This window comes from Festucalex cinctus, chromosome 10 (genome assembly GCF_051991245.1).
Source record: "Festucalex cinctus isolate MCC-2025b chromosome 10, RoL_Fcin_1.0, whole genome shotgun sequence".
Classification (NCBI taxonomy): Eukaryota; Metazoa; Chordata; class Actinopteri; order Syngnathiformes; family Syngnathidae; genus Festucalex; species Festucalex cinctus.
In genome coordinates, this window is record NC_135420.1 from 2,585,794 (window position 1) to 2,611,475 (window position 25,682).

Genomic DNA, 25,682 nt, shown 5'->3' on the forward strand with positions numbered 1-25,682 from the left:
AATTTAAGAACGATTCAACATACAAACAAGGTCAGGGAACCAATTAAGTTCGTAAGTTGCAGTACCACTGTACTAGTAAAATTAAATTGTGGTTAAGTGCACATCTAATGTATACAACAACCATTAGGAGGAGTAATTGGAAAATAAACTGTACATCAATAAGGTATGTTTCAGTCCTTTCATTTTGTAGTTTAATTTAAATTCTGAACTCTGCCGTTAAATAGTGAGATGTTTTGTTTAATGACAACTTGTTTTACTTTCTTTAAATACATTTCCTTTGGTGCTCCCTGTGCAGGTTCAGATTCAGTGGCGCCAAACATTGAATATATTAAAGGGATACTTCACTTATTTAGCCCATTATAAGCAATAAAAAGTTAATATTTTGTCTATGATTAATTTGATATTTTCATTATTTTTCACGTACAATTAGTACCTTTAAAAACACATTTTGCAACTTGCTGTCGACTGAAAATGTCATCACAAGGGCTCAGGTAACCAATCACAGCTTACCTGTTTTCTAGGTTTGGTCAAGTGACATTCACAAGCTGAGCCGTGATTGGTTACCTGAGCCCTTGTGATGACATTTTCAGTCGACCGCAAGTTGCAAAAGGTACTAATTGTACATGAAAAATAATGAAAATATCAAATTATTTATAGGCAAAATATTAATGTTTGACTGCCAAAAATGGCTAAATAAATAAAGTGTTCCTTTAAGGGCTCAACACACGGGAGGTGTGAAGCAGTCGCAACAGCAGCAGCAACAGGTGTTGCCCACTTTGCGTAGCTAGTTTGAAACTGATTTGATTGAGCTTAACGTTTTCATTGTAAACACACGTTGCACTACATAATTCTGTAAAAAAAGTAAGTGTTTCAAATCTATGCTAATTGTCAGATGAAGGGGAACCTAATTTGCTTGTGGCACTAGCGGGCGTTTAAAATGCCAGTTAGTGGTCTAGTTGTTGTATTGGTTTTGGTCGTGCTTTCTAGTTTATTGACTTGCCTGCATTCTGCAAGTTGAAAGTGGGTAAGCGAGATCTTCTGCTTGCAATAATGAAAGTGGTCACTGGTCCTCACTTGCATAGTACCGTCTTTCTTTGTAAATATCTCATTTCCAATGTGGGCACATGCGGCTTATAGTCAGGTGCGGCTTATGTATGGACAAAATGCTTTTTCCTTTAGAAATGCAGTGGGTGTGGCTTATAATCAGGTGCGCCTTATAGTCCAGCAATTACGGTAACATGGGGGTGGGAGATTAACGATATTCAATCGTTAGACAAAATGTGGTACTCACGATCTGTCATTTCTGTGGAATCGCCTGAGTATTTCAGCACAATTTGACCGTCAGCTCATTTTCTGCCACTGACTGATATGAAGGACAGCTGTGTATCTGCTGCCTCAGCCACAGTCTCCGCAGGGTGTGTTCTTGACCTATGACGGCCAATCAGTGGTTAACTCATTCACTCCCAGGACATTTTCGCTATTTTACTGGATTTTGACTGATTTTGCAAGGCCCATAGAATATTGTGTCCTATTGCTATAAAAACATGGAATCTACCAAAAGAAAGATTAGAGTCTCTTCTTTCATCAGAAAAAAAGTATATTTCTATCTTTTTCCATTTTGCATCAGTTAGCATTAGAGTATGGTTAAGTTGAATCATTATTACAAATCTGTTTAAAACTGTGGGGAAAATAGCTTTTTGATCTCTTATACTCTGCTGCAATCCGCTGGCCGTTTTCGAAATAAATACCATTGGTTCAAGCATTCTCTTCAGTTCAGAGGCTGCATCTAACCCAAAATGCATAAATACATCTTTGGGAGCATGGCAATATTTAAAATAGAACGTATTTATATGTTTTTGGGAGTGAATGAGTTAACTGTAGCACTCACACACTTTGCTCACGACCCGAGTCTCCCCCCCCCCCAAAAAAAACAAGCAGGCTTGTGGTGGAGGAGGCTGAAAGCGAGTTTGTTCCGAAGAGAAATTTACCATCCATAATATGCAACTGTTTCGGTTTCACATCAGATGACAAAGACCAGGCATAATTAAATTCAAAGTGATTAAGGAGCGCGTGAAGACGAGTTATGGCAACACTACGAATGTGTTCAGCCACCTGAAACAGCAAAATAAGCCAAATGGTGAAGACAAAAACTCCAAAGCAGAGACAACAGCTCATGCATGCATGCGCCTCCAAAACAGCAGAGCGCGTTCACCAAAATCACGCCGTATGATATTGGATCTGAGCTTACGAGCTGCCAAGTTGTAATTTGTTTTTACCCCCAACCCTTTAACCCTCATTCCTTGTTTGTACGCAGATTGCAGAAAAATAGTGGCGAAGCAGTTTTTTCAAATTTATGTGCTGCTTTTTTTTTTTTTTTTTTTTTAACCAAGACTAGCAACCAAATTGTGTGCAAGAGATTAGCTATTTTGATTAGACTACTTGAAAACAGAAATGTGACTATTGTTTTGCTCAGGTGTTTTGCAGCTTTATATATTATATTTTTCTTTACAAAAGGTGTTTATTACCATGATCATTTTTACAAATAAGTAGTGCATTTATTCAATACGTCTCTTATTTCATGTGTAATTTAATTTGTATTTATTATGAATAATAAACATCGAAATTGTGAATTTATAATTCAAAAATCGCGATATTCTATTTTTTGCAAGATCGACCAACCCCAATTTTAACGGTTTTAAAAACGCTAAAGAAAATTTACCGGACAAATGAACCCGGGAAACAACAAGCTCCCGGCTCCCATACCGTTTTATTGATGTCACTAAAATCATTGTGTTAAGTATCGTAACGAATAGCAAAGTCAGACACTGCTCAAAATCAGCTTCTCCTCCATGTTGCAGATGTACTGCGCACTGTGTAGCATGCACTGTGTTCATAAATCCATCATTGAAATCTCAGCTGATTGGGTGTAGCTCCGCTCAGGTAGCTCAGGCCTCCGCATGCACGTCTTTGTGAATGAGCGTGAAATTTTACATGCACGAACGTTATCCGTTGCCCCATGGGCAATTTTCACCTAATGCTACATTCTCACCAAATCAGAAAAGGCGAACTGGAACACTTCCTTTGCGAGCGTTTCACCGCGTAGAGTGTTTTTGGAACGAATGCCGCTCATTCGCGCTTTCGTGCGCACCGGAGCGGAGGAGGCGTGTCCCTTGGTGAACAAGGAAGTGGAGCACTTTAGCGAGTCAACAAAAAGTGAGCACCGCCAACTAATTCCACTTCTTTCCAGGGACAAAACAGCCGTGGCACTATTTTATCCTCTTTTGAGGTACGTGATAGCACTTTCGCTTTTTTTAGTGGTAATCTGGCAGCCGGCATTTGTGCTAAAAATAGCTTTGACATTAATAATAAGCACTGCTGCTAACTTGGTACAGTTCAAAAGCTCGTAAACAGACTTACCAGCACTTTATTGATCATCATTCTGTCACGGCTGGCCGTGTTGTTGCGCTCGGGGTGACAATAGAGAGGACGCTGTGTGTGACATGGCCCGTACTCGAAGCTGATTGGCTACCGCGAGGCGAAACGCGAAAAAAGTTCAATTTTTTTCACTTTGGCGAATATGTGAATGTGCGGATTTTTGCTGCTGCGAAACACGTCCTCCGCGCCGCCCCACGCACTTTCATTCCGTTGCGCGCGAACTCCATTGACTACAATGCAAACGAGCCGCTGAATCGCCATCCCTCGCTTTTGGTGAGAACGCAGCATTAGAAATGGAAAAAAGGTTGATTTGTTGTGAATGTATTGCATTGCTGGTAAAGTTTTATGTTATGTTTGTTTTTTTTGTGTGTTTCTGTGACAGCTAAGGCTGTTTGAAAGCGCTATAAAAATAAAGATGACTTGGCTTGTCACCCTGGTTCCATAGAACATGAATTGAGAGCGACCGGCATTGCCTCCCATGTGTTGAGCCCTTGAAACATCATGGGTGTATTTCACAAAGCAGGTTTAGTGAGAAAACTGGGTAAAGAAACCCCAAAAAGTGGGAAACTGCATCTTCCGTTTCAGAAAAGGGAGGTAGTTGAAACCAGCCTGTTTCATAAAAAGAGGTCATTTAAGCTCTCGGTCAGTTACCATAGCGACATGGTCCGTCAACCTAACCTGGAACCAAAAACGCAGAGTTTCCTATCCGAGGGTATGCCAACTCTTTGTTACGGGTTAATCTCACAGTTTGTTGAACCTCCTTTGTGAAATCCATCTCTATGGCTTTCAGAAATTTCACCAAACACTAGACTGTATACAATTTTAATATTTCTTTACTGCCTATAGAGAATTATAACACCACCCTTAAATCGCTTGGGTCAGTATTGGTGTTTATAAGATTCCATGTCAACTGGGAGGAGGTGGTGTAGTTGAAAAGCTGCTCATCTGGTCGAAAACCATAAGCGCTGACTGGACGATCTGCTGGACCAAGACTTGACGTGGCAAACTCACTAGTAGAGAAATGAAGAAAAAATGAGTTAGAAATTAAATTGCAAAAAGGGTTTGCATAAGTTGCAAAGTCAGGTTTCCACCCCAATTTTTTTTTTTTTGATTTATTCTTTTTTAAGCTAATTTTGTGAAAATGCGCAAAACGGACATGTGACGCATGCCCGTTTCCCTCCATTCTTCTTTTGCGAATATGCGTCACGAAACGACGTTTCACGATGTGAGGGGTACATAATTCACCTCCGGAACGTTTGGACAATGGGGAGTTCCGGGTAGGAATGTTGGTTTTGACGGAGTAAACGGAAATAGTATGTCTTGTTGGCTTCCCTCACGCATGTGAGTGAAGTGTGTCGTGACATTAAGAGCTGATGTCAATAAAGCGATCTAAAATTGCATTTTTTTTCTTTAATTAATTCTAAAAAGAATTGTGTTTCTTCGTCTTCCCAAACATTTCTTTACTTTATCATCTGCCATTTATTGTGACTTCAAAAGTGCGTGTGACGCAGAGGTGGGTAATCCAGGTCCAGAAAGTAAAAACCCTGCCACAGTTTGGCTTTAGCCACAGGTGCATCTAATCAACCAGCAGGTAAACAAGTTACTTCCAATCAGTCAAGTAGAACCTCCTTTGACTAAAGCCAAACTGTGGCAGGGTTTTAAATTTCTGGACCTGGATTACCCACCTCTGGTGCGACGTAGTATCGAGCCAAACGTGCGATGTCTTGTAGTCGCTTATTCGCAAAATCTGTTACTATAGCCAAAATGTGCATTTTCCTTTTTTTTGATACACTTGAAAATCCACCTCATCCAAGCGAATTTTGGGCATTTTTTCCCCCCAAATTTCTGGTGTTTTCATTCAGTTTCTTTTTCAAAATTTGAATAAAAATAATCGGATGGAAACCCAACTAATAAAACAACATCCATGCATCCATCTATCCATCCATCTTCAGCTTGGTCAGTGTCATGTCGCGATGGCAGCGGCTTTAGCAGGGAAACCCAAACTTCCCTTTCCCCAGCCACTTCATCCAGCTCTTCCAGGGGAATCCCAAGACATTCTGGGAGGCATACTGTAGTCTATGCACCATGTCCTGGCTCATTTCCAGGGCCTTCTCCTGGTAGGGTAGGACATGCCCGGAAAACCTCACCAAGGATAAGTCGAGAAGGCATCCTAATCAAATGCCAGAGGGACCTCATCTGGCTCCTCTCAACATGGAGGAGCAGTGGCTCAACTCTGTGCCCCTCCCGGGTGACTGCACATCTCACTATTTTTGGGGAGAGCCTGGACACCCTTCAAGGGAAAATGATTTTGGCTGCTTGTAACTGGGATCTTGTTCTTTCGGTCACGACCCTCGTGATCATAGGTGAGGGTAGGAATGTAGATTGACCAGTAAATTGAAGGCTTCACCTTTTGGCTGAGCTCTTCCTGCACAATGACAGACTGATAGACATCACTGCACTGCAGACGCTGCACCGGTCAACCTATCGACCTCCTGCTCCATCCACCCCTCACTCGTGAACACGACCCCAAGATACTTAGACTTAGACTTGACTTTATTGATCCCTTTGGGATGGCTCCCTCTGGGAAATTTACATGTCCAGCAGCAATGAGAACAGATAATAAAATAAAAAATAATTCAATCAATCAATAAATAAGGTTATTACACCAGAGATTGAATTAATAATAACAATAATAATAATAATAAGAATAAAATGAAAATTAACAATTCAATCAATAAATAAATAAGGTTATTACACCAGAGATTGAATTAATAATAACAACAGTAATAATAATAATAATAAAATGAAAATTAAGAATTCAATCGATCAATAAAAAGGTTATTACACCAGAGATTCAATTAATAATTATAATAATAAGAAAAATAAAATAAAAATTCAATCAATCAATAAATAAGGTTATTACACCGGAGATTGAATTAAATAAGTGAAAGTACAGTAAAGTGCCATATTTGTGAAGTGAAGTGCATGCTACACCCTCCTTCCCCCCAGTGAGGAGTTGGAGAGTACAATGGCACGGTGGACAAAGGAGTTCTTTAGTCTACCACACCACAACGCAACCGCCGGTGTTCCATTACAACTGGCGCATGGCGAGAAGGGGGCGGCAACATTTAAACTGTCCGAGCCAAGCCCTCACTCCCGCATTGCGTGCAGAATCTGAGATAACATTTCACGAGTGTCAAGTCGCGCTAACATGGAACCCTATTTACAATTTAATATGGAACACCATGGATGAAATATTGCGATTCATGACCGAAGGTCATGAATTCAATACGAAGGTATTTGTGAATGGAGAGCTGTGCCGGTGGAGCTCTCATTCAGGTGAATGGGAACACACGACCAGCCAGTGTCGGCACTATAATTAATGTAAAGAATTTTAATCCGTTCCAATTCTAAAAAAAACTTTTCAAAAGTTTTCCAAGTTTTTTTTTTTTTTTTTTTTTTTTACCATTTTACACCATAAACTGCACTGTATACTGTTTACCATAAACAGAAAAGGGTAGAAATAGTTTTATTTTAATAGAAGATATCCTATCTAAAATGATGAAAAAACCCCAAAATGCACTTGCTTTCTTTGAACCCATGATTAGGGGCTAATACACGATGCAAAACAAAAAAAAAAAACAGTCAGATTTGCGCAAATAACAATGAACAGGTCTGCTCCGAACGAACTTTGAACACGAATGTGCTACGGAGGAAGCATCCTGGGCATTCGAATTAGCTCGGCTCCCGAGTGAGTCGCATTCAGGTACGCTCGGCTTTTTCTCCCGAGTGAGTCGCGTTCAGGTATGCTCGGCTTTTTTCATTTTGGTCGAGAGCCGATTTTTTGGACGAGCTCTGAGATATAAAATTCTCAAATTTTCTGGTCAAAAAACGATTTGGTCGAGAACAGAAGCGTTCGAACACCGTGGTTTGACTGTATATTTATTGTATAAAATGTATTTTTCAAAACCGGCTCACGACGCTATTTGTGAATGGAGAGCTCTGCCGTTGGAGCTCTCATTCAAGTGAATGGGAACACACGACCAGCCAGCTTTGGCAGTCGCGATGTTTTTAAAAACCACAAAAATTACAAACCATCCACAAGTACCTTTTAAATTATAAATATAATTCAGCGCTGTTGTAAAACATTGTTATATTTATTGTATATACTGTATTTTTATGACTTTGGCGAAGACCGGCGGGCGCCTCTTCCTCTTCTCGCTTAAAACATGGAAATGGGCGTGTGCCACGGCGTTGCGGTCGGCCAATCAGACGACAGGTAACGTCACGGCCCCGCTAGTCCCCCGACGACCGGTGCAGCAGAACTACTGCCGAAAGGGTTCTAAACAGCGGTTACAACAGAACGGCTTGGCCCATGGAGACACTAAAACACGGGGACAAAAATTGCCGCTTCGGTGTGGAACCGGTACGGTGGAAAAGCGCCATTAATGAAGTCAACAGTATCATATCATCTGCAAAGAGTAGAGATGCAATACTAAGGCCACTCAGAGTCTTTAGGATCTCTGGGCAGATCTCACCCGCCCCTGGGGCCTTGCCACCTAAGAGCTTTTGAATCAACTCTGTGACTTCAATCCCAGAGCTAGCTAGTTCTTCAAAGTGTTCGCCCCACAGACTCACAAGGTCCCGAGTCGAGGTCAGCAGCACACCATGCTGTTAATGTTGTATACTTGTCATTCAACTGACTACGCCACCTCACCCTCCTTAGGTACTTGGCTGTGGCTGCCTTTTAAGTTGCTTCCTTATGATTGCTCTTTGCCGGTGCCATTCCAAGGTTATTTGTAGCTGTCTTGCACATCTATTATGCTGCCTTCAGGAAGTTCAATCCCTATGGCAGTGATCCTCTTCCTTCACCTAGATATCTTTCGCCTACACTTACCTAGTCTGAATGACATTCCGATATCATTGTTGTATATCCTTGTGAGGTGAATCGAGTGGATGTCACGCTCTTTCTTGGCATACATCTTGATGTCATCCATATAGAGGGAGTGGCTGATCATTGTTCCACTTCTGAACCGGTACAGTAATCCACTCTTGGTTATGATTTGACTTAGCGGGCTATGCAGAACAGCAGCGGGGACAAAGTATATCCTTGGAATATTCCACATTTGATATTCACCTGTGCAACTGGCTTTGAGTTGGCCTCCAAAGTTGCATTCCACAGCCTTGTTGAGTTCTTGATGAAGGTTCTTAAGATCCTGTTGATGTTAGATAGTTCCAAGCACTCCAGTACCACTGAGTGTAGCACTTCTGGTAGTCAATTCAGGCAGTGCACAGGTTTGTGCTTCACATTTTGTCTTGTTGGATTGCCCTGTCAACCAGTAGTTGTTGTTTGACTCCCCTGGTGTTAGTACCAATGCACTTTTGTGCTCTGCTCATATATTGATCCATATGCCTACTGATTTTGGCTGCTATGTTGCCTGATAAGAGCTTTTTGAGGCAGGTTACCGAATGGTAGTTTGATGGAGTCTTCTCAATGAGGACTGTCTGACCTTGGGTTAGCCATTGTGGATGGGTCCCGATGTTCGCAGTTGGTTCCTCTGTGCTGTAAAGTGTTCCTGGAGAGCAGCTAGATTTAGCCAGTATTGAATCATGAATCATGTTCGGCCCTGACCCTACAATGTTCTCCACCTATTTGCTGATTTGTTTTCTGAACAATCCTTCATTTTCACTTGTTTTTCTGCTTTATAACGAACCCTCGGATACCACAAGTTGACACTAAAAGCCCTGTATAGGTAATTTAGTAATTTATGAGAGGAATATTCACATGCAGCACGGTGAACAACGCAGGTCCGCCTCAGAGTTCAGAAGTTGTGTGTTCGATTCCGGGCTCTGGCCTTCCTGTGTGGTGTCTGTATGATCTCCTCATACCGGTGTGGGTTTTCTCCGGGTACTCCGGTTTACTCTCACATTCCAAAAACATGCATAGTAGGTTAATTGAAGACTCTAAATTGTCCCTAGGTGTGATGGTGGGCGTCGATGGTTGTTCGTCTATGTGTGGCCAGCTAGTTCAGGGTGGAACCTGCCTCCTGCCCGAAGACAGCTGGGACAGGCTCCAGCATGCCCATGACATTTGTGAGGATAAGAGGTTTAGATAATGGATGGATGGATGAATATTCACAGGGAATAGAAGAGATGCACACCCATACAATTAGGGCTGGGTATTGCCGGCAACCTCACGATATGATACGCATCACGATACAGGGGTCACGATACGATACGTATCGCGATACATATGTATCCCAATACTTGATCTTCAAGGCGATACTTATCCCGATATATTACATTACATTTCTTGCATTTTATAATAACAGTCAAATGTATACCTAAAGGATATGTTTGTTATGCTGACTGACAAAAATATTTTTGTTAGCAACTCTTCTGGTTCACCACCAAGCGGCATGCCTGGTCTAAATGTGCACGCACTGCAGACCAAGGAACAGCTTTCACAGACACACCAGGAAACTTTATTATTAGGCATGAGCCGATATGAGCAAAAATATCAAAGAATTAAAATTACAGCTCTAAAATGTTCTTATTTTAAATATTTTGGGAAATAAAAACAGCATTTTTTTTCATGTAACACATTCTATTTCGTTTTTAAACAAAATATACGAAAATTAGTACATTAAGACACGTACATGCCATGTTAAGTTTATAAGTAAATAAATGTTGATATTCTTCCTCTGCTTTCATTTTTCCGAGCAAGACACAGTGTCCAATCACTGGTGAGCTATTTTTGTATTAATTGAAGGCAATTAACCTCAAAGACGCTGCTGGTTTTTATTTTTTTAGGTACAATGCAAGCTGCAAAGTCAAGCGTTAGCTGCCTATTTAAAGTTAATGAGCAATATCGATTCTGACGCCTGCGTATCGATACGTGTATTGTAATGAGGCCCGCAACGATATATTGCCGTATCGATTTTTTTGAGCACACCCATACATACAATACATTTTCTTGTAAAGCAACATTTTATATATTTATATATGCATAAGTAATGTTTGATGATGATGATAATAATAATAATAATAATAATAATAATAATAATAATAATAATAATAATAATTATAATAATAACACGAATAATAATAATTAGGGATGGGCGAGTACTGATACCAAGTATCGGTATCAGGCCGATACCAGCCTTTTTTCAAGTACTCGAGTACTCGTGACGCAGTACAAGCGGCCGATGGCAGAGGGGGAAGACGTTAAGTGAGTCCTCCTTGCCTGTAACTGGCGCTAGCTTGCAGCAGTTTTTCACCAAAACTTCACCGTTTTGGAAATACTTCAAAATTGTGAATTTTAAACTAAAAGAGCATTTTTGTGTTTTATTTTGAGCGTTAAGACTATTGAAGAGTGACTGTGCTGTTTTTTTGTCAAATTTAAAGAAAATATATTTGTTTAAAAATATCTTTTTGTGATTTTTTTTATTTGTCAAAATGTACTCCTGGTATCGGCAGTTGGTATCGGTGAGTACAGAGGGTCTGAGTATCGGTATCGGTCTGAAAAAAAGTGGTATCGAACATCTCTAATAATAATAATGTATCAGATTTATAGTAATAAATAAATAAATACATAAATAAATACATAAATAAACAATAATAATAAATCAGCTCTATATAGCGCTTTTCTGGATATTAAAGACGCTTCACAATGGATACATTATTCCTGGGCTCACATATTCACACTCTGGTGGCGGTAAGCTGCTTAAGTAGCCACAGCAGCCCTGGGGCAGGCTGATGGAAGAGTGGCTGCCAGTGTGCACATACCACCACCACCAAACATTCTAATTTCAGAGACCAGTCTGAGTGGCACTGGAGGCAATGTGTGTGAAGTGCCTTGCCCAAGGACATGACGACACATGACTCTGGGAGAGCGGGGGACGACCAGCTCCCTCCTGAGTCACGGCCGCCACAAAAGGTGTATCCAACACTATCAGAAGATTGTTCTGTACCTTCCCATATATGGCTGGCCCACTTCTCCAATCTTAAAGTTACTGTAGAAATCTGGACTGATCGCACCATCTGTTGAGATAATCCCATCTGTAGAAAAACATTCAAGACAAAGGTACATAAACTTCATGCTCATGGAGAACATACCTAATTGTTTTGGTAGTTTTGATTGGTTTACGACAACACTTAGACAATATTTAACTTAATTTATTATTATACAGTGGTCCCTATTTACTTCACGGGTCACTTATTGTGGATTGACACTATTGCGGATTTTAATTTGTGACCATAACTTTATCTATTGCAGGTTTATCTCCCTCTTGTGCAGCGTCACATTTCTATATTGCAGATTTTTTGCCCTTCTAAGTCATACTAGTCCAAAAATGTCCATTTTTTTTAGGGGGTTACAAAAAGTCGATGAAGATAAGATCATCACAGGACCCTTATGCCATAGCTTTGCCAGAGATGGTCACATTTTTTCTCCTATCCTGTGTGTAGGTGTGTACTGTTTGTTTTGTATGTTTATTTGCCTGCTATTTCATGTATTAAATAATTGTTTTTGCATAAAAGACCAATACTCTCTGGAACTCACTGTAATTAGACAGGCTATTCTCTTGATTAGAATTGTTGGTATTATCCCCTTAATCTAGGTGCACCTGTGTGTAAAAAATAAATAAAACAAAATCAAAAGTACACATGTTTGGATAGGTCCCATGTCAGTGAACATTTTAAGTGGTGGAAAGTAAAAGAATATTCATAAATGACTTAGTTATCACACTTACAATGAGTTTACAAATTTTGTACAAAATACCGTAAGTAGGGTATTTTTTTTTTATGCCTCAAGGGCTAGGTGGCGCTGTATTTATAACTGAATGCTGTCGCAGAGATACCTTCAGGCCTGGACTAAGGCATACATGTCAAGTTTGGGATTTTTTGGAGCATGTACCGGGGAGTTATTAAGCATATTCTTTTTCATTGCAAAACACAAAATTTGATGCCCCACCCTCATCATATAGTATTTCGAAAAGTCAAGATTTTTTCCCCCGTCGTTGGCTCAGGTCTTGACATGGTCCAGATCAAGTTTGAAGCAAATCAGATTAAACGTGTAGAAGTGAGCAAAAGTATCCCCCTTTTAAATGTGCTAAGATTGACAAAAATGGGACATTGAAAAATTCGTAGCTCATTTCCTGTTCATTTTAGCATATGGGTCCAAGAGACTTTTTTTGTAGGGCTTGGGCTCTCTCATGCACATAAAAATTTTCGTAGATCTTGCTTAAACGTACAACCGGGGTTGCTTCGTTAAAAATTTCTAGGGGGCGCTCGAGTCATTTTTGTAAAACTAGCACAATCCGCGATAAATTATTGCTCATTTTGCCAGGCCAGTTGTGTGTGCCCAGTTTCATGAGTTTCTGTGCCAGTTTAGGCCCTCAAAATTGGCGTTTTCTTGGAGAACATCGCTTAGCCATGCCCACAGCCATTCGCGAAAACTCACAAACTTCGTGTTGTGACATCATAAAGGCCGAACCCCTCCTCTGAGCAAATATGATATAGATCCTGTTCATGTGGTTGGAGAAAAACGTAGAAGAAACATCGTAAGAAAAAAAATTGCCGTAGGTGGCGCTATCAGTAAGATGAAATATAAGTTCGTAGATGTCTTAAGCATTTGCTCTTTCTGGACATATGAAATTTGAAAGGCAATATTTTATGCCCCGCCCCCGTCATATAGTATTTAGAAAAGTCAGGATTTTTTTTCCCCAGTTGTTGTCCCAGATCTTGAGATGATACATGCCAAGTTTGAAGTCAACCAGATGAAAAATGTTTGCAAAGGGGGGAAAAAAGCATAACCACGGTGAATGTGCAAAAATTGCCCAAAATTGGACATTAAAAAATTCATAGCTCACTTCCTGTACATTTTAGCACATGGTCCCAATAGACTAAAACGCACGCACTGCAACTCACACTGCTGTCTGCGGTCTGTTCTGGAAATCTACAAGAGACCACAAGATCACGGGGGTTTACGCTGGAGAGTTGAGTTCACACGATAACAACCGTGTATAGAGAGCGCTGGTTTACAACAGCCACGCTTGCCTGTCGTCACATCGATACGCTTTTTGGACATTGTATCTCGAACTTTGGCTCTTGTCTACCATGAGTAAGTACGTTTTGTGTTTAAATAGTGTTATTTTGTCATGTTTAATTGATATGGAGCCGTTGCTTTTACTGTTAAATGCCCGACTTTCACGCCATGTCGTTAGCTAGCTTCCCAAAACACATAACTGAATTTCTGATCCATCTTGATTAAATATAATCCTAACTGTCTTTTATATAATACGTCCATGATTAAAGCTACATTTGTGTATGATTTTACACAGTACTTATCAACCAATGAAAACCCATTGCTGCCCTGTTCCTGCTAGCACTCCAAAGGAGGGCTAGAAGGAGACGTGTTTGGGTTCATCCCATCAACAGGCTACGGTCACAACAAGGAGATTTTCATCATCTTGTGGCTGAACTGAGGCTGGACAGTCAACCACACCACAAGTACTTTCAAATGTGTGCTGAGTAGATGGACGAACTTCTTTTCATTATCGGTCCGGAACTGAGGAGACAGTCCACAAATTACAGAGTTGCTATAGAACCCAAACAGAGACTGGCAGTTCGCTGAGGTAAACAAACAATTAAGCACCAACTTTCAAAAAACACACTCTTTATTTACAATACGAAATGTTACAAAAAAAAAAAAAAAAGTACAAAACACACAGCAAAACAAAGGAATGAAAATATGTACAATTAAAAGTTTGTGTAGTATAATGGGCTAGGTTGTGATTCCTCCCATTGTGGATTTACAGTCGTTAATTCTGTAAACGACCCCATTGTTCCTGCCACTGTCTGGGCGGAGTGAGTGCCTGGATTCTGCGCTGGTGTTGTGGGTTGTGGTCTGGTGGTTGCAGTTGGTGTCTCGCGGGAGGGTTAAATGATCTCCAGCTTGCTTGAGCTGCAGCTGTTTCGCACTCCTGTTCCTCATTGAAGTGGTCAAGCAAACTCAAAATTTGCAATTTCGCTCGTCGCCTCCTTGTTTTGTTCAGACTCAACAAGTGGAGGACTGTGCTGAGTGCAAAATGGTATGTCTCATCTTGTTCCGTGTCAGGCACGCTTGGCTTTGGAGGAGGCTCCTGGAGATCAGACAGATTCCTGGGTGTATTTTTCTTCCTCCTGGTTTGTTGCCTGGGATTTCGTGGTCTGTTCTTGGGACTACGAGACCTGGCCGGCCGTTCCAACTCTCCTGTTGAGACCATTGACAGGGGAGGGATAGGTGAAGGAGCAGGTGATCCCATTGAAGAGGGGGTCTCTGATCTGTCACCCTCTTCACCCTCTACTCCCTTTGGTGTGTGAGCGCGCCGTAAGTTGCTTTTGGAGGTGCAAAGAAAATGGCAAGCACAAAAGAACAGGGAAAATCATCAATACATCATAGGTCAGCAACATCAATAGGTACATATGTTAAACACATTTTTGGAACACAAAATAAAATTACAGTGATACCTCTACTTACGAACGTCTCTTCATACGAAAGAAAAAAAAATTGTAATGTCGAAATAATCAGTCGGCCACAATCAAAATATATAAAATGTATAACTTCACAAGCAGTCCTTGCACGGGGGAATCGTCCTGGATGTCATTATTTTACACATAACTTAAAGTTACGGTTTAATTATTATTATTTTTATTATTTTTTAATCATAGGCCGAAAAACTTGTTAAATACGACACAAATTCAATTACTGGTAACACAAATAGATATGACAAGGATTAGCGTCCTTATAACGCCATTTAACTGCGCCACGCAATGCATTCTGGGAACAATATACAGTGGAACCTCTACTTACGAACGGCTCTTCATACGAAATTTTCGAGTTACGAAACGCCTCAACGGGAAAATATTGCCTCTTATTACGAAAGCAATTTCTAGATACGAAAGGTAAAAATACATTCCCGAACGCAACATACTTTCGGCTATGGCTATTACCTACCATAGGTATCTATGAGCGTAGATTAGGGGTAAGATCTTTAGCCCGAGCGGGCTCGGGCCTAAAATGTCAATCATTATCTTCGGGTCAGGTCGGGCCTGGGCTTCTCTCTCGCTGACTTTTTTTTTTTTTTTTTTTTTTTCTTAAGTAAATATATGTTTAGAAAAATAAATACTAAAACGATGTGTGGATACTAAACTAAGGAATACTTGGAAATAAATAATTTGGATAAAACAGAAGGAGCGCTGTAAGGTGCATTATTCTATTTAAAGCCTAGTGGGCTGCAGTATTTCTCCGCGTAATTAAGCGAGTGCGCATTGTGGTGTCATTTAAAACTGTTATTCTACGGATCGCCACTAGGTGTTAGCGGTCTTTGGCATGAGTATCACACCTTGTTTACAGCAGTAGCCACACTTTACGACAGTCTGATATGCCGGGCTGTATTTTTTAGGTTCAATCTTACCTCTAGCGTAGATACTAGATCGGTGTTTGTGCATCTTATTGGCATCCCATTGGCTAAGAGGAACCGCTACCATAGGTATCTATGAGTGTAGATACTAGATCGGTGTCTATACAGCGTCCTCATCATTCATCCCGCGGCCCATGAGGTGTTCCGATTTTTCGTAAATGTATGAACTAACGGCCAACGAATCTGTGCAAAAATTCAAACAATTGGTGATTGATGAAGGCACAGTAAGTTTTTAATTGCGACGAGACAGACCTTTTTTTTTAAAAAGATGCCTCACCATACCGGAAGTTTCCATGAAGTTTCAGAATTTGTTTAAAAGAATCACCCAGATAAAAGTGTTCACCAGTCGGGTGTTTGCTCACTAAGATGATGTTTTCCTTGGACATTTCCGAAGGATTGTTTAAAAAAAACAAAAAAACAAAGCAAACATCCTTGGATCAGTTCTTTACAAAACAACAGGCAAAAAAAAACACTTCTGAGAGAGGAGAACATGAACCAAAGAGGGCAAAAAACGAGGACAGCTGTTAAAAAGGTAAATGAGCATATATATATATATAGAGTATATGTAATACTTTTTCAATAGTGCTTTTTGCACTAGTAGATGCTGACTACCGCTTCAGAGTGATTCAAGTTGGAGATTTTGGACGAACCAGTGATGGAGGAGTCTACGCTGGATCAGATTTGGGGAGAGCAATGGAGAGTGGAACGCTAGAAGCGCCCCCAAATGCTCCTCTACCTGGTGCTGCTCGCCTTGGTGATGTCCCATTTGTAATGGTGGGTGATGCAGACTTCCCGCTAAAAACTTACCTGATGAGGCCCTATCCTGCACAGAACCTGAATCATGACAAGAGGGTGTTTAACTTCAGACTGTCTCGAGCACGTATGGTAGTGGAGAATGCTTTTGGCATTCTGTCATCAAGGTGGAGGATTTTTCTCAGAAGAATCAACCTGCACCCAAAACATGTGGACACACTAGTTGTGGCAGCTTGCATTCTTCACTACCTGCTGGCTCCCAGTGACAACCAGATGTTGCTGGATGAGGGGGCACCACATGGCAGCAGTGAATAACATGCGTGGAAACAGGGGCTCAAGGAAATATCAGAAGCACCAAAAATGTTTAACATTTTGTCACAGTAATTGAAAACTGTAGGCTAAAATAAAAAATAAAAAACTCACCAGTAAATCCCAGAGCTGCAGCTACTTCACTCCATGCTTTCTCCTTTCTGGTGTTGTCCTTATAAAAAGTATGCGAGGTGTCAAATAAAATGGTGTGGTTTTGGACCTTCGTGATGAATTGCTTGTCGTCCATTGTCTCAAATGATCCCCGGTAACCTAGGTCGCTGTATCTGTACCTGAACCCTGTAGGATATAACGTCATATACCGTCGCGATGTCGAGCAAGAGTTTACAGAATTATTGCTTTTTTATATGTAATAATTGCGCTTGCTTACTGTATTCACACACATTTTAATTTATTTATATGTACACATTATGCTCAGAAATAGGTCTCGCTATGTCAAAAAAAAAAGAAAGGAATGAGTTCTCAAAACGGTTTTATTTTGAAATACACCGGATCTAATTTGGTTTCGACGCAAGACTTCCTGTCCAGCTTGTGTAATTTCTTCAACTTTACGAAATTCCGCATGCGGCGTCCGGAAGAAATAGAACGCTTGCGGAAACCTTCCACATCGCCGTAGTCGTTCCGCACCGCACCGCCGGTGGTGTGAATTGACACGTAGACTTGAATGTGTTCTATCCTTGCGGCGTCCGTACGGAAAATGCACCGCATCCGTTCCGCAGTCAGTGTGAATTGGGCTTAAAGTACGGTCCGTAGATCGATTTTTGGGCCACAGTTTTGGTTTAGTTTCGGTACGGGATTTGTGCATAAAGAGAACTATTTGTTTTCCCCAGAAATCTTTATATTGCTTGTCAGCAATAATTGCATTGTGCAATGACAACTCAGTAGGGAGGGGAGGCGGACGTGCTAACCACTCACCACCGTGCTGCCCTATGACAACTTCAAAATATTAAATTTTTTACCAGAAAAAAAAGTTTGGTGAGTTTTTGAACTTGTTTAGTTTCATAAAAATGCAATTAATTTCGAACAAGAAGAAGAGCAAGTAAAAGAGCAAAGAGAAGAAGAACACGAAGAACAAGAATTTCTACAGATACAATAGGGACCTTGCAGTGGCCGCTGCTCGGGCCCCAATTAGGTTTTTGCTAGACATAATCATACAATGGCCTTAAACCTCTGAGTTGGAGAGTACCTGCACTATATAAGAGAACAGGTCTCTCTAGAATGTCTCTGTTCTCAATGAAGGAGTCTCCATCATCCCCATAGAGTAATGGCTCTCCTGTCTCATCCATCTGCCGGTTCTCCACCATTTCAAGCCACTGGCAATTGTACCAACGGAATTTTTCATTCTGTATTCTCCTGCCCCACTCATCATCGTACTCCTGGAGAATGAAAAGTAGAGAATATAACGTAAGTACAATGTGTCTGTTTCACCGGTATATTTTGTTTCTTTATTTGTTTATTTCCACAGTGCGTTCACATACAGTCAAAGCCTAGTGATAAACAATCATCACTGTGAAAAATTGACTCCCTCAGAAGCTCAAAGCTTATAAAATAGGGTCCAACAACCCACCACCAACACAATTTACATTGCAACCCAAATTGGGTTGATATCCACATATTTACAACTTGTAAATAAAAGATATGCCCATCATATTTACAAGAAAAGAATAATTACTAAAATACTCTAGAGACAGATATGAAAAACTATGTTCATGTAAACATGTGTATCAAGTAGAACCCCCGTAACCTCTATTCCATGTACAAAAGAACTCAAACACAGAAAGAAACTAATCAGAAACTAGGCAACAAAATCATTAGACGCATATCTCCTAAGTAAGTTATGTTTCAGTTTTCTTTTAAATATGGGAAAAGAAGAAGAATGTTTTATATCATTGTCCAGGTCATTCCACATTTGCGGACCTTCTGTATTTCCCTTTTAACAGCAATCTATTTCTGGTATTTAGAGTATGAAAAGAATAAAGGAACAAGTTCACACCAACGGCCATTTAGTTTGTGAACCACATTATACATTATGCATAGATTGTAAAAAAGATTGTATTCAGAAAGCTTCAGCAGACCATATCCATGGAAGAGAGCATCTGTAGGAGAATGATATTTAGACCAGGATATTGTTCTTATGGCTTTTTTTGCAGAATAAGTAATTTGGCAGTAAATGTAGGGTAAGTATACGTCAAGGACGCATCTGTTGAGGAAGGACGCATCTGTACTTGCTCCTGCACTCGCTCGTGAATCTAACTACTTGTTGATTTTTGCATTGGGATTTTTAACTACATTGTTGCAGAATGCCTGGCGGAAAAAGAGCTGACGAGATTGAGGAGATAAAATCTTCTCTTAAAAAACTCAGTGGAATGGTTGCCGAATTACTTGAAATGAAGAAGAGCATTGAGCCACTTCTTCAGGAAATACAGCAATTGAAGAAAGAGACACAGGAAAAAGATCGACGCATTGTTGCCTTTGAACAAAAAGTGGATGATTTGGAACAAAATCTTCGTATCAACGATGTGATAGTCACCGGTATCAAGATCAAGCCGCGCCGTGGCCCTTTGAGAGCTGCGGCTAGCACGAGCACGGAAGATTCTGACCAATATTCAGGGAACGAGACTGTGGAACAGCAAGTGACACTTCAACTCAGAGATTTGGGATTAACTGTTGATCCTGCGCACATTCAGATGTGCTTTTCGCTTCCAACTGGAGGGACACGACCACCGGCAGTTCTGATCAGGTTTGTTGACAGAAAGAAAAAGATTGCTCTTCTGAGAGACCGTCACAAGCTTCGTGGGAAACATGTCTACATCAACGAAAACCTCACCAAACGAAATGCTGACATCGCCAAAAAGGCTCGACTAATGAGAAAGAATGGACTTATCGAAAGCACGTGGACAAAAGACTGCCGAATTTTTATTCAAACTAAAGATAACTCTGGTCAACTAAAAACACGAATCGTGAAAGGAGCTGAGGAATTGGCAGCGCTTGAGAGACAGTAATTCACAATATCACAACAACAACAACAACAACAACAACATCACTAATTACCCAAATCTGGAGTTGTATATGATTATTTGCTGACTTTGCCAAGGCTAACTCTTGTTTATACACCTGCATTGATAACATGTATTACTGTTCCCGTTTGAATCTAAATATTGTCTGGCTCGAATTCCGTTTGGACATTTGTTGTAACAGTCAAGGCTACATGATAAGGCTGTATTGTGGCTCCAATGAATCTGCTGTCAATACGCAAAATGGGGGTTGGTGGTCTGGTTCCTGGAATGCAGCTGGCGTGGGCCGCTCTGCTGGGTGAGCTAGGCTGGGCAGCGCACAGGAGTCATCAGATCCACAACATGCTAGCAACCAGTGGTGCTACCTGACCAGAATCGAGTGCTGAAATTGCTTGAAAGCAATGGGCCGAATGCAAGCCGATCTACTCTTCTGGAAAGCACAACATGTGTGAAAGCTGATCCGAGGTCAGCGAAGACCCTACTGGTGAAAGAGAAGAATTGCGCTTGCCTTGGCTGCTCGCCTGGCGGGGTGGGCTTGCTGGTGGCGTCTGGGGACCGACTCACCAGTGCCAAATGACTGGGACTAGCCACAATCTACACACGGACATTCAAGATGAACTGAGCGAGCAGTGTCTGGGATAGTATGGGATGGATAACGATAAAAATCAATGACTATTCTAAATAATGTATATGATTGATGCGTTATAGTAATGGGTCGATGGGGACGGGTCTCGAATAAGCTTCGGCTTCTACCCGTCAGCCCTTCTTTCGGATGTCAATGTTGCAAATGATGTGATGTGATTGATGTAAACTGTAATGTGTCCGAAAGGAAAAAATGAATAAATAAAATAAAATAAAATAAAAATAAATAAGTATTGTTCCAGATAATATTGCAATAGGTCAAATGAGGTTCAAACAATGACTGATACAAACATAGCAATGCCTCTACCGGGAGAAATTGTCTTAATCTAAAAATAATAAACCACCAAGTTTCGCTAATTTTTTTGCCAACTCATCTATATGCTTTTTAAAATTTATGGATTGATCAATATAAATTCCTAGAAATTTGGTGAACTTGACTTTTCACATCATAATTACTGTATTTATGCTTATTCAGAAAGAAGACAATCTAATTAGTTTTACTAATATTCAATGATAATTTATTACATTTGAACCAGGTATTTACCTTTTGAAGTTCCTTATTCAAAAGTTTTTCGAGATAATCGATATCTTTATGTGACACAAACAAATTTGTGTCATCTTCAAAAAAGATTTTATGAATTTCATGTGAGCAATAGATAAAATCATTAATATAGACAACAAAAGAGGGCCCAGTATAGATCCCTGGGGAGCTCCAAATGCTATGTTTTCCATTCCTGAAATTTCTCCATTTATATATACATATTGCTGTCTCCCATGAACATAGTCCCTGAACCACTGTAGTGCTATACCCCTGACACCGTAATGCTCTAACTTTCCAATTTTCAGACAAATGCATGAATTGACCTTTCACATATGATCCGCCCGCTTTAGTTACTGTTGATAGTCCGTCACACTTGGTGAGTCCGATGGCACAAGCCATGACGGGGAGACTTACACTGGTGTGTGTTAGTCATTTCTTTTGGAGCAAGACCAGTGCAATATCCTCCAGATCGAGGCAAAAGGGTTTACAATATGCAGTGGAGGGTTATATTTATAATATTAAATTATCCAGCAAAGGGGAAACTACAACTATTGAGGCAAAAGCATACAGGTCGCACGCTAAATCTGAGAAAACCCCATGACCTCTACCTCAGACGCAACCAGCACAGCATTGTGGACCAGTCTTGTACTCCCGGGTAAGTTTTCTTACTTATATTAGTCAAGTATTGTTAAAATATGAAGATTACTGTTAGGTCAGCAAGCTAGCTAAACCTCGGTGTTTATAGCTAGGCTAAACAGTGTTTATTTTTGTCTTTGAAAAATATCAGTCATTGTTGTTCTTTGTCTATCATAAAAAAAATATTTATGTCCCACTTTTTGCTTGTTAGAATCTGGTCTCCCTAGCCCAGTGGTGTCAAATATAAGGCCCGCGGGCCGGATTGGGCCCGCAAAGGGGTTTAATCCAGCCCGCGAGATGATTTTGTAAAGTAAAAAAATAAAAATAAAAAAATTGTAATGTCGGACTAATCAGTCGGCCACAATCAAAATATATAAAATTCGTAACTTCACAAGCAGTCCTTGTACGGGGGAATCATCCTGGATGTCATTATTTTACACACAACTTACGGTTTAATTATTTATACATTATTATTATTATTTATTCATACGTTAGGGTTTAATTATTATTATTATTATTATTATTCATTTATTTATTTTTAATCATAGGCCGAAAAACGTGTTAAATACGACACAAATTCAATGACTGATAACACAGATATGACAAGGATTAGCGTCCTTATAACGTCATAAACTGAGGCACGCAATGCATTTTGGGAACAATATATATGAAAAACAGGTAGATTTAACACATCCTGGACTCCGTTCCATTTGCCTTTGTATTATTTTTTGGAACAATATGATTACAGTTGATCTCCGTAAATTAGGGCTGGCACACAAATAGCGAAAATCTTCGTATAATTGACGGCAATCGTTTTTAAGTTATATACCGTTATTTTACTGATGCGGCCCACTTAATAATATATTTTCCTCCATGCGGCCCCTGAGCTAACATGAGTTTGACACCCCTGCCCTAGCCATTGATGTAGTTAAGGTTATATGGCTGTAACTAGCTAGTTAATGCTACATTGTTGTTTTTCCAAAACAAATCCCTAATGCTATGTGTTTTCAGTCAGTTTACCAGTTTTTTTACGCTCATATTGTGGGCTTTATGCACACTCTGGACCTGTACTGTGCAAGAAGTGATGACATTTACTCCACAAGCCTGCCTGAGCAGTGGCACAAAGCCAGGGGTAAAAAAATAAATAAATACTGGTCAACCTGTGAGCAGTGTGGTGGTAGCCAAGGCTAAAGTCAACCGCAAGAGGAAACCCATCATGAGCAGCTATATCCACAAGAAGTATATTTTCCTTTTTTTAATCCTTCCATTTTACGGAAACACCATCAATCACTCGATGAAACTGCACCTGAGGTAGAAATTGGAGGCAAGAAACATGCAGTAGGGTGCGGTCTAAGTCACCAGGTGAGATGAACTACAGAAGGTTGGATCAGTCAGTCAGAATCAAGTTGCTGTGGAAAAAAATATCGTATGTTTTCCTCACAGCTTTATTGTGGTTTCATTAAAATGGGATATTTACAAATTCTGAATGGTCTTTACAATCTATAAAAGGAGAAAATACACATAGTCACAGAAAAAATATTACACAAGGATAAAGCCACATCTGTATTTTTACAGCATCTTCCACGTTTCGGACTTGCAAAATGCTCCACAGTAAAAATATCAGCTTAAAATGTTGGTACTGTGACGTAGTTGTCATGTGATGTGATTACTGTCTCGAGCTGTCCCTTACTTAAGTACGTGCGGCTACAAGTTTGATATCTACATACATGTTTGGTATCTACTTGGCCCAACTTCGTAAAAAATTTGCTACTGAGCCCTGTCCTGTGATTCATTGTGCAAAAATAATATATCAAATAATAATAATTTCTACAAAAACAATATGGTCAGTGCAGCGGTCGCTGCTCGGGCACTAAAAAACATCACGAGGAAAACATGAAATACTCACAGCAATGATATCCAGTGTGTTATCACAAACTTTACGGATCTCCGCATTGCTATCATGCATCAGGTCGATGAGGTATGTAGGGGCCTCTTTGAGTCAAGACTCAAGGAAAAACTGTTCAAATTACTATAAGTCAGCTATTTAGCATCATCATTAAAGGGTCAGTAGCAGGAAAACTATGCATTTGTTAAGAAATATCAGAAGAGCATTTCTTTTAATGAACAAAAGGATACGTGTGTCTTTGATGATGACGTCTCTGGTAGCTTTGTGGAAGACCATTTGATAGAAAACGTAGACAATTTGACAGACAAACTCATCATCCTCTTGTTGGGCTATGTGGAAAGAAAGATGCATAGTTAAGGGACAAAATCTTGCGGGATTTAGAACGCGACAAGATTTGTCGTCTCTGCACACAGCACAAGACCTATTTTATTTTCAAGGCATTTTTTTATGCCTTCGGTATACGCTTATTTAGTGTACACTGTCAGGAGGACAGTTGAGTCAGCCACATTAACACTTTTACGGTTGATTATCTAAAAATGAAAACCAGTTGGTCGCTCAATATTATTATTATTTTTTTTTGTCTTCTGTATTCATTATTACATGACTGCTGCGGAGCAAAGCAGGCACATATTACTATTCTATAAACGGTGTTTATTTTTCTTTATTTACCGGAATTTTTCAGAAAAAATGTGTCCCGAAACGAACGTACTGGCACAAATGTGGTATCAAAAGATACGGCTCGATCTGACTTTTTTTTTCGGAATTCCGAGTTATCATGGGGTTATCATTCCCCCCAAAAAACACCCAAAAGTTCCATGGGAATGAATAGAAAAGGGGGCAAAAGATCCACAAATTAATCACCTTTTTCCAAGCCACGCTGCATGCACATACATTAACTGACCGATACGGTTTTTAACTAATTTTGTTGACATTTTTCTCATCTTTAGCTCAGTGTCGAAACTTTTTATAAGGAATGTAAGCATTCCCTCCTGTGCGGGTTCAAAGAGAGTGAGAGAAATGGACAAAAAAAACAACTTGTAGCCTGTAGGCAGTATTGTGACCCGTTTTGGGCTTTTTGATGGCGGTGCCTCAGGTCAGCAGACCAGACGCAATTGGAGGTACCGAGGGCAAAGTGGAGGCTTAGAGGGGATCGAGCCTTTTCAGTTGCATCATCACCACCTGTGGTCTGTCTGTGAGGACGTCCAGGATCCAGTTAAGGGTTGGTGTAGGGTACTCCCAGGTTGGCCAGTTCAGCTGTTAGCTTAACCGGCCTGATGGTATTAAAGGCGGAACTATAGCCCAAGAACAGTAGCCGTGCATAGGCGTCTTTTCTCTCCTGTGTTGGAGGGTCGAGTGAAGTGCCAGTGCCATTGCATCAGTTCCCTGTACACTGGCCATTGTTTGACAAAGGCAGAAATCTGCCCAGCTGTTAAATCAGGTGCGGAGAAAATCGGTGGGGGAGCGGTAATTCAGTTATTATGTAAATCAGCACCTTTAGTCTGTAACAGTGGGACAGGAATTCAGAATAGCTTTCTGACAGCCACATTTTTAAAAGTAAATAAAGATTTTTTTTATTTTTTAACTTCATAGGTTCGGTTTAACAGGCATGTACTAAACAATTTATCCCCTTAAGAAAAAATTATACTGGCTCACAGTTTTTGTATGCTGTAATCCTGTCTTTTTAGCTTTTAACGTTTTGTAAACTGAAAGGAAGCTGACGAAGCCTTTGTAATTAGAAAGAAATTAGAAGAGTTGGTTCTCACCATTAAGCAGTTCAATGAGAGCAGGAATGATGCCAGACTTGGCAAGCATGGCTGCACAAGAGTCATCCATGGACACAGTGCCAATCAAGATGACCACCTCTAGAATTAAATCATCCTCAGCAGCACCTGACAAAAGATCAAAGCACATACTTAGTCTGATTGTAGTCCTGTTTCTACCAACAGCTTGGTCAGTATGCAGCT

General features: G+C 40.3%; 1 protein-coding gene across 3 annotated transcripts in view; it reads right to left on the reverse strand.

The window, feature by feature from the left end:
- Positions 1–4,241: 4,241 nt before the first annotated feature.
- Positions 4,242–25,682, reverse strand: part of kifap3a (kinesin-associated protein 3a) — a 292,502-nt gene continuing 271,061 nt past the window's right edge. The window contains exons 15-20 of one of the 3 annotated variants that reach the window (XM_077534647.1): positions 25,482–25,607; positions 23,949–24,047; positions 23,719–23,804; positions 18,166–18,355; positions 11,409–11,496; positions 4,242–4,445 (exon numbers count right to left, since the gene is read on the reverse strand). In XM_077534647.1, coding sequence (XP_077390773.1) covers positions 4,286–4,445; positions 11,409–11,496; positions 18,166–18,355; positions 23,719–23,804; positions 23,949–24,047; positions 25,482–25,607 — 749 coding nt within the window. In that variant the 3' untranslated portion in view covers positions 4,242–4,285. Of the gene's footprint in view, positions 4,446–11,408; positions 11,497–15,614; positions 17,259–18,165; positions 18,356–23,718; positions 23,805–23,948; positions 24,048–25,481; positions 25,608–25,682 lie in introns of those variants that run through there. The other 2 variants (XM_077534649.1, XM_077534648.1) reach the window with 2 other exon arrangements.